This window comes from Poromitra crassiceps (assembly GCF_964638095.1).
Source record: "Poromitra crassiceps genome assembly, chromosome: 10".
Classification (NCBI taxonomy): domain Eukaryota; kingdom Metazoa; phylum Chordata; class Actinopteri; order Beryciformes; family Melamphaidae; genus Poromitra; species Poromitra crassiceps.
In genome coordinates this window covers 31,057,728-31,067,375 of record NC_139631.1, presented here as the reverse complement: position 1 = coordinate 31,067,375, position 9,648 = coordinate 31,057,728, and the positions used below count along the sequence as shown (strand labels likewise).

Below are 9,648 nucleotides of genomic sequence, written 5' to 3'. Positions count from 1 at the left end.
GCAAGGCAGCCAACCACGCTGTAGCAGCGGGGCAGGGCTGACTGGGCGATAGCGAGTATAGCGCCCACATCACTTGGTTAGCAGAAATGTACATATCAGGATGTTTATTATGTTTACCAATGGGATTTTGTTCCATGTAATACCCACTGAGGTTTTATTTTGATGCTGCAACCATCAAAACGAGCTTTAACTTCCCAACATCTAAACGGCTGAACGGGACAGGACATACCAAAGCAAACCTCGATTTAGATCACAAAGAAAAACAGCGTTGATCACTGGGATTTTTATTTCAGCTCCAGTGTTACATACTGTAGCAGCATTACCACAATCATTAATTTGCATGGTTTATTAATTAATTAATTCCAAACATTCACATACTGTAGTAGATGGCACTATAGTCATACATGATCGCAGTTGCCCTGTCAATTATTTGTGCGCAAAACAGCATAGAAATATTTACATCATGGACATCCCTACATAAGATGTCACGTCCTCAGTCTCCTTTAAAATATAAGCATCAATCAGCAACTGGGAACAATAAGTCTATGTGAAATGATAAAACGATTATGAATAATCAGTAAACACCTCTGAAATGAGCGGGGGAGATGTACAAGGTAAGCAGTGGTGACTGCATGTATAATCTTATACAACACTATTCTGATTAATAGATTAATACGTTTAAAGCCAGGGGAGTGTATATTTCCTCCGACTCACAAATCAAAAATATCAGTTTCTAACCTTCATAAATTAGATGTATCAGCTATTTGGAAAAAGTCCTGGTACAATGTGGGACATGCACTAAGTAACAAGTGCACTAGATAGTGCACTAAATAGTCTGTGTTGTTTAGGATTGTAAATGGAGTGGAAGAGTAGAACTCAATCTCGCAACTTGACCTAGCCGAAGTCTACAATGCAAACTTATTTGTTTATCCATCATAAATAAGTGCAGCAGCATCCACGTTGTGACCCACAATAACATACTGGATAACCTTCGCTCAACTATTTTGGTATTCATTGAAACATCTTGGGAGGAAGTTAGGAACAAATGTAGTAACCTTCATATAACGCTGAGGCAGAAAGCTTTTAACACAGTGACAGTCCAAACGTTTGAACAAAATCTCTCGAGAGATAAATGCGAAACATTTAAGAGACCAAACGGAATGAATGCTAACTACTTTGGATGGATCTGGAGAGTAAAATGGCTAGAATGTAAAGTCTGAAAGCAGATGAGTACTTTCACATTTCATGGCAGGCAGGCACACAGCTTCCTCTAGTTTTCACAATGACAGGTTTAAAGGATGCATAGAATACAATGCATATCTTTGGGATGTTAACAATTATACTAGCGTAATGAATTTGTCGCTAAAGGGTCACATGACCATTTGATTCTGATAAACTCTCTGAACTTCACAAGTGACAGAAAAGACGTACGTAGTATATTGTATATAAGAAGTATTAATTAAAAACAAACAAATCTTGTGGCTTGCGTCAGTATCTGGAGGAATGTCTCAAACTACTCAACGGAAAAACAGGGAGTTGAGAGGCTGGAAAGAGCAGCGCTCACAGGAAGTATGCGACTAAAATGGGGCGAGAGAGAGAGAAAAAAATCACTGCCTGCCAAGCAGCTGATTTTATCAGCCTTACTGGTTTCATGGTGACAATGGGTGCCCAGTATCAGTATCAGTCAGTTGGCTAACTGCTGCCTAACACAGTAACACACTAATGCAGACTGATCCACATTCTGACATTTTGGAACAGCAACAGCATTTGCTGAATGCATCAGCAAAATTCCTACTATAACGCACGGTAACCTTGAGCTACAAGGTAAATAGGTCACAAAAGCAAAAGCTGAACACCACGGCGCTACGACTGTTATCTGAATGCTGAGACAAGGCCGTCATCCAGGGAAACAGGCTTTCAAATGTGATCCATCTTTGGACCTGCATAATGTGCCTGGGAAATAGCCACTCACAAAATATATATTCAAGTATTATGTACATATATCATTTATATAAACAAGCTGCCTTCTGTCTGCCACATACAAGATTCTTCAAATTAGACTATTATTATTGTGCGTGATTTGAGAGCGTTGTAGCGCTGCGCTTTAAAAAGGCACTGGACCGTTAACGGCCTACACACCTTTGATACTGTCTGAGAGCGACAGCAATTCTCTCAGCCGGGAGGATGTTTTACACTGATTATAGTCAATTATCTATCGACAGAATGCCAAGCATTTTTGATAGCAACCAAATAATGGACAAATATGGAAATATGGAGGTGCTCTGTCCATTTCAGTCAGAAACCAGATAATAAAGACGGAGAAAAAGCTGAAGCAGCCTTCAACCTTAAGAGGCACTTGGAAAGCGCAATGGTTCCGTTTACTGTGCAGCAAAAATAAGGAATGTCTTGTCATAGTTCTTTATAAATATACAAGGAAATAACACAAGTAAAGAGCGATGCGTTTTCTTTTCCGAATCCATAAAAATACAAGCCTCTGAAAGCGAATAAAATAAATAAAAAGTGGCCATATTAGAAGTATAAACATCGAGAGAAACACAAGTCAACCAAATGTAGAAAAGAGTTTGGAGTGTTGTGTACACGGTCAACGAGGAGGAAGAGGAAGAAAAAAGATGCCTTGCAAAGTTGAACTCTTCTCCTGAATGTTTCTATCCTTTAAGAATGGCCTTTTCTCTGCTGCATTTCCTGCTTGTGCAACACCACTCTTCTGAAGGGTTACGTTTTATAGCTTGGAAAAAACACACAGACTTACTCTAGGTACTGTAGGTGGGTGTGCCGGGTGGAAAATGGGGAGTGCCGCGCTCTGTCAGTGTGTCAGTGACTTCCCGTTGAGACAATAACCTGAGGTTATTACTCAACAACAAATAGATAAAACCTGGTCAGTACAAACAGCCTCAGGTTGGAGGCTCCTTGCGTGACTTCAGTCTACATGTCGGAAGGTGGCTTGTCCTAACTCACCTTCAATTACTGTGGGCCAGTTCCACTTCCCGCCCCTTGTTCCAGCTGCTGCTTGGTCAGAAAGTACTTGAAGAACTCGTAGACTGACCAGGCGATGGCAGTGGAGGGCATCTGGTATATAACCCGAGCTTGGGCGCCCTTGAAGAAGGCCGCCAGACCACCGACGCGGTACACTGTCCTGAAGGCGTTGGCCATTCCTGTCAAGTGGCCGCTCATGTGCACGGAGCTGAGCGCCACGTTCTCCTGCGTGTTGAGCAGGGTCTTGCACACGTCCAGTGGAGTGGTGATGGCCGCGGAGACCGCTCCCGCCGCCGCCCCCGACACTATGTGGCTGCTGGGGTGGTAATGTCTCTGAGGGTTCAGCCGCTCCTGCATCAGCTCGTACGTGATGAAGTGAACCGCCTGGAAGGGGATGTTCATGGTCAGCTGTGTGCTGTAGCTGCGGTAGAAGGCCCCCATGCCCTCGTTACGCGTTACTGTCCGAATGCAGTCCAAGAGCCCCCGATATGGAGAGTTGTACATTTGCATCCTCTGCTTCACCACTGAGCCGTGCAAGAGAAACACAGGGGGATCATATTAGCACACGCAAACGGGTACAATATTCAAGACTTTGATTGTCACTCCGTAGTACAAGTACGCACATGTGAAATTCTTACACACTTGCAGCTGACACCAAAACAACATGGCAAGAACCTGTCTTTAATTGGATGTTTAGGCGAGGGTAGACTGAGCCCTCAGTCTTAATCCGTTTCACTCCTGTAAGACTGAGAATATTACTATTTAACACGTTCACTGCCAATGACGAGTTGACTCGTCAAACACAATCCAACCGTTCACTGCCAATGACGAGTTGACTCGTTTTTTTGACGGTGCTACGTGGATCAATGCCCCCCACGTCTCCTATAAAAATATTGGAAGTATTGAATGTGTATAATCTATTTTACCGACCAACTAAGTGGCGACAGTGCTCTCCCGACAGAGAGAAAGCCAACCAAATACAGCCGCGGGAGGAAGCCATTCTCAAGGAAATGGCTTGGCGATTTTACAGTCATCAGTCACCAGACTCGCCCGAGAGCGGCCGCGCCAGCAGCAGCACACCGAGAGCGGAGAGCGGTGCTGGCGTGGGGGATTGCAAATTTGCATAATAGATTATGGGTGAAACACACTTTGAAACACCCGCAGAAAGGCCAGAATCGCACGCATTCCGAAAACCCAGAAACGAACGAGCCTCATTCTCATACTGTAGGCGAAAACGCTTTCACGCTGCTGCACACGGGCGCACAACGGTGGGGGGTTCCAAAAATAGACTGGGTGGGCAGCATAAAGCCTAGAATCGCACAAAGCTTCATCAAAGCTCTCAACCGAAAATCCAAGAAACGATTGAGTCCCATCCACAGTCCACACTCGCCACACTCGCCGACGAGGGGCCGCCAGAGAGGGAGGCTGCTCACTGCTCAGACAGGCAGGAGAAACTGGCTTGTGACAAACGCCACCAGACACGCCCACGGAGGGAGGAGTTTGAAAGAGAGGGTGTTCAGAACTATATTGTTCAGATGTCTGATCTCTCACTGATGCCAAAAATAAATGGTTAAAGTGACTGTTCTGCCTGTTTGATTGAATTTCACAAAACTGCGATTATCTCAGCTTCCTGTCTCAGACGCTGAAACCATGCTGTACTCAACGGCTAATATCTACATAACTACTAACTCTACAAACTAACTCTTTTAGACAGAGAAAGCACACATTCTATTAGTACTTTTGTGAACTTTGTGTTCACAAAGTCCAAGCAGAAAATTATCCTCAGCTCTTGTAAAATGAGCCAGAATCCTCAAAAAACGGCTTGGCAGAAGCTACCTACAGTTAAAAAAAAATGGCTGGCAGTGAATGTGTTAAATCTTTGCATAACGTTAGGTGGCGCTGTTGGAAGCCTTGCATCGGAGAACCAATCATGAGTGTTGTGGGCGGGCCTGCTTTCTGGGGGCAGTTCTCATGCAGAACCGGTGTTGCAAAACATCGTCGCATTTGCGGAGAAACATATTAATCACTCAGAAACAAACATAACCTGTTAATAGGACATGTTTCATCCGGCCCCGGCGGCTAGAGGTCTTTCCCCCAGTGATAAGCCCGACTCCCGAGGCTAACGTTACAGAGCCTGCTGATGACTCACAGTAGCAAGCGGACCACTTCCGGGTAGGAAACATTATTGTAAAATAAACAACAGGTATAAACTCTCTTTGCAGCACATCAGTGTCTTGCTATATATTTGAACTATGAAACATTGCATTGCCGCTACCAAATAAAATTCTAATAATAAATGTAGGCGTGTCTGCTGCCGGCCGTTCTCGCCGGGCTCGGACAGACAGTTTCTGACAGTGAAATTCCCAGACGTTTGGTGGCGTAGCTCACCAAACGTCTGGGAGCCGAGACTAAGGCGAGGGAAATATACAGTATATATATACACGTATATATATATATCTATCTATCTATATCTACCTATCTATATATATCTATATCTATATATAAAGTATGTCTTATAGTCTATCATAAACTGCATCTTACCTTCAGCTGGGTTCATGACTGCATCATGGAGAACAGTGGCCACACTTCCCGCCATTCCTGTTGAAATGAAAACAGAACTTGTGAAGTGTACAGGACACATCGAGTGACTGAGTTCACCTGTGAAGTGTACAGGAGTCTAGCCTTCCCTCTGTGTTCATTCATTATTCTGATGGTTGTGATTTGTGGAAACAATTGTGCTGTTCTCCAAAACTTACAGTAAAAAGGATATGGTGTTTACATGCAGCAACTAATAAATTATTTTTAATTGAATATCCCGAATATATCATACACAATAATGGAATACAAATGAGTAATCACTGTTTTATAGATGAAAAGGCCCATGAAAGTGGCACTGTGACGGCATATCATAAACAAAAATCATGAACATCAACGCCTATCACTCCTGGGTCATGTCACTTACGCTAGGCCCCCCTAGTGGCTGCGGGTTCAAGTAGTCAATATGAAACTAATTCAAAGTGATTTGTGTGCGAGCTGCTAGGCTACCGTTTGCTAAATGGCTGTTGCCTCCGTTCTGAATGACGTCGCTTAACGAGCGCTTGACCCGTTCGTAGCAGGCGAAGTAGAGCGCGTGGGCAGGTCCTGCTCCCATCATGGTGATGTTGAGGCCCCTCAGCGGTCTGAAGATGCCCTCTGTCCGCATAATCCTTTTCAGGGCCTCAAACACACCCCTGTACTGGGCGTTAGGGTCTGGCTGCAGGCTCTGCATCCTTGTCTGAAAAAAAGGTATGTTTGCAGAACAGACCTTACGATTAGCTCGAGTGTAAGGTTAGGTTTAACAGACAGGTGTGTGTGTGTGCTGTGTTGAGCGGCAACAAGTCTTACAGTTAGTAGTACTCAGCTCAATGTGATTGTGACTGTGAGTGGCTAGAAGTGGGCACACAGACGTCCTGGTCTGGAGTACGACCGCTCGTGGTGCGTTCACATTGTTTGCTGCGACGCCGTCACATTTTTGTGTCAGTAAGTGGTCTTAGCAGCAGTAAGGTCCTCTGTGTGATACGTGTCTCTCCCAGGCCTGCCGTGTGGGAGGCCATGGCAGCCCTTTGTTATACCCCGGAGAGCACAAAGCATGTTTTTAATTGCGAGGTCGGACTTGTGGGGCTGCTTCGGGAGATAGGCCGAGTCTATCTTCCTCGGCATATTTCTATGCGTTTCCTTCCTTCTGCCTAACAATAAAATATCAATTACATTTCCGTTTGATGCAGATTTGGGAGCTTGAGGGACAAAAAAATTGGGTAGCATAGTTTATGTTAAAGTTTGTGTGACTGGATATAGTACAACTTTATAATTAGGCCTAACAATCAAATTCTGTTTCTCTTCTAATAATCGTCTACTAATAATCTTATTGATAAATGAGGGTAGTTTATTTCCATTTATTGTTTATTGCATTTTATTTATGGTTCTTTATTGTCAATTCAAATGGAAAAGACAATTCAATTAAGGTGTGTAAGGAAGAAGTTTACTAATCGGCAATACAGAAGGGTGACTGCACACACGCCCATTTCTGTGTGAGGCTGATTCCAAGTGTGCATAATGCCGATAAGATCCCTCCTAGTGCTAGCATTATCACAAGGTAGACTACAGACTACTCCCTGTGTCTTCTGTGAGTAGCGATGCCTCGCTCTATGCTGGAGCAAAATGTAAGTTTTAGGCCCAAACATAATAGGACAGGTTCAACCGACTATTACCTACGTACGTACGTAATCCATAAACGTTGACATTCAAAATGAACGCATCAAACCTGAGCCATTAGCCTGGCTGACTGTTGATGGCGTTATGCACATGGACCAGTCCCTTCTCATACTGTATGTGAGGGTTGTAATGGGGTGCTTATGAAAACGTAGAAACCTTTAGGAGGAAGGAAGTGGCGACAATGGCTTGTGTAATGAATGGGTTAATTTGGCAAGATGTCAAGATCATCACATTGAAGCCAAGAGGATATGACCTTTTTATATTGCAGGATTTTTATGATTTGTCTGTGCCACACCAAGATTCTTTTTTGGCTTGTCCGGCAAGCCAAATGATCAAAACAACACTAAATGGTTCGAAAACAATAGCTGAGCAAAAGTGTCATTTCAAGATGACACTTACTGAAGAAATGTATTAATTAATTTGCCAAATGCTGCTGGATTCAGGAGTAGCCATGTCCTGGGTTCCTCTGTGTAGAGAGATTCGTGCCACACAGCATTAATATTAGGGGTGGTCCAGTGATTGTAATCATTACCTGTAGTGTGTACCTGCATGAAATACATATATGCATTCATAACAAGCTGGTGATTTGTCTGAGCAGCACCAGTTAGAATTCCAGCTAAAATTGCATAGTGTTACATTATGACTTCCGAGTGTCTCAGGCGCAATTTTAGCAATGCCATGCATATTAGGAATTGAAGAAACCATTATGGGTACACTGCAACTTTTCAAGTGCCAGTGTTTTGTTTTTTACTTTTTTTACAGAAAAGAATGGACGTATACTAGTCTGACTACTTTAATGGCTAATGTAGGCTACTTGACCTTCAGTTGCATAAAGGAAAGTCACTGACTGAAATCATTTCATTCACTGCACGAGAAAACCTAAGAAGGAGAGTTTTGACAATATTCAACTAATTAAGCATGCTATTGCTAACATTAATGCGCGAACAGAGCACGGCACACAAGTCTGATGATGATCCATAACAGTATGGTTATCTGGCTGCAATGTGACTTTGGTAAAGTATACAGGGTTACGTTTGGAGCGTTGAGGGAGCTTGCTAACTTAGCAAAGTTGATTGTTAGGCTAATAATTATATCAAGAAACAGCTGTAACTTTGGCAGGCAGGCAGGCATGCTGTACTGCTCGGCTAACGTTACTGTTAAATTAGCTACTGTAATATTGAGGTAAGCTAACAAGAGTTAGCAAACCAGCTAAGTCAACATGGCATCATAGCTGGAAGCTTAGAAAATGAGCTTTAATGAGTAAGCCAACATCAGTGGCAAAACAAGTGTTAAAATAGTCCTATGCGGTTACCTTGACAGAGTCCACTGGATACATCACCGTGTGCTCCAGGACACCAGCCACCGCTCCGGCTGTCATGTGGGTCGTTATTGAGACATGAGGTGGCAAGCTCTCGTATTCAGTGTCAATATCAGAAGCGTCGCCTTCTTTACTTTGGATCTCCGACATCTCCAATGTTGCCACCACAGGGTCTGCACTCAACTCCATGCGTGGTGAGCAGGGCTGTTTGGTTTTCTGAAAGATAACGCTCGGCCACAGAAGCGTCGGTATGGACAACCACAACCATCACTACTAGTAGCGAGTTCCAGCGCCCATGACATGTGACGTCAGCAGCATCAGTTGGAGCCTGGCTGAATTATGACCAATCAAATGCCAGATGCTCAAAAATAAGGCGGGCTCTTTAAGTCTGAGTTGGCCAATGAAAAGTTTCCCCGGTGCATTTCCTTCTAATTCATTAGAAACCACTGACAGTTCAAACTCTATTTTTTTTAAATAATATAAATAAAGTAGAAATACATGTTGTAACAACAACAACAACAACAACAACAACAACAACAACAACAACAACAACAACAACAACAACAACAACAACAACAACATAAACAACATAAATAAGCGAATAAAGAGATAAACAAACAAATAAGACTAGTATTTCATCTCTCTCTCTCTCTCTCTCTCTCTCTCAATCTCTCTCTCTCTCTCTCTCTCTCTCTCTCTCTCTCTCTCTCTCTCTCTCTCTCTCTCTCTCTCTCTGATGACTAATCACACATTGTACCTTGAGATAAGTTGATTTGGTCTGCTTATCCAGCAGCAACTGTCCATTGATATTGTAAGAATTACAGTCATAAACCTTAGAACTTCCTCTTTTTGTAGACATGTCTCAAACTTTGTGGTTTCTTCATGGTTTTATATGTTTATGTGCTATCTAGGCCCAGGACATCTGATCTGTTTCACATCAACTGAACAACATGCAACAGCTACTCAGGCAGCGCAGTGAAGACTCAACAGTATGAGTATGAGCAGGGTTCAGATTTGCAATGACAGACCTAGTCGTCACGCACTGCACCTTTTGATCTGAAAAATGGTCAAAGAAAGCATTAAAG

General features: G+C 43.2%; 1 protein-coding gene across 1 annotated transcript; it reads right to left on the bottom strand.

Moving 5' to 3' along the window:
* Positions 1-304: 304 nt before the first annotated feature.
* slc25a37 (solute carrier family 25 member 37) lies at positions 305-8,718 on the bottom strand. Its single transcript, XM_083644084.1, has 4 exons — positions 8,558-8,718; positions 6,040-6,268; positions 5,536-5,592; positions 305-3,518 (listed from the first exon to the last, which is right to left on the bottom strand). The coding sequence occupies exons 1-4, from the start codon at positions 8,711-8,713 to the stop codon at positions 2,983-2,985; spliced, it is 978 nt and encodes a 325-aa protein (XP_083500210.1). The 5' UTR covers positions 8,714-8,718; the 3' UTR covers positions 305-2,982.
* Positions 8,719-9,648: the final 930 nt, after the last annotated feature.

Coding starts and splice junctions, on each gene's coding strand:
- slc25a37 (XM_083644084.1), bottom strand. CDS start 8,713: ATGTCGGAGATCCAAAGTAAAGAAGGCGACGCTTCTGATATTGACACT. Junction 5,593..6,039: donor CAACAGCCATTTAGCAAACG/GTAGCCTAGCAG, acceptor TCATTTCAACAG/GAATGGCGGGAAGTGTGGCC. Junction 3,519..5,535: donor AGTCATGAACCCAGCTGAAG/GTAAGATGCAGT, acceptor TGCACGGCTCAG/TGGTGAAGCAGAGGATGCAA.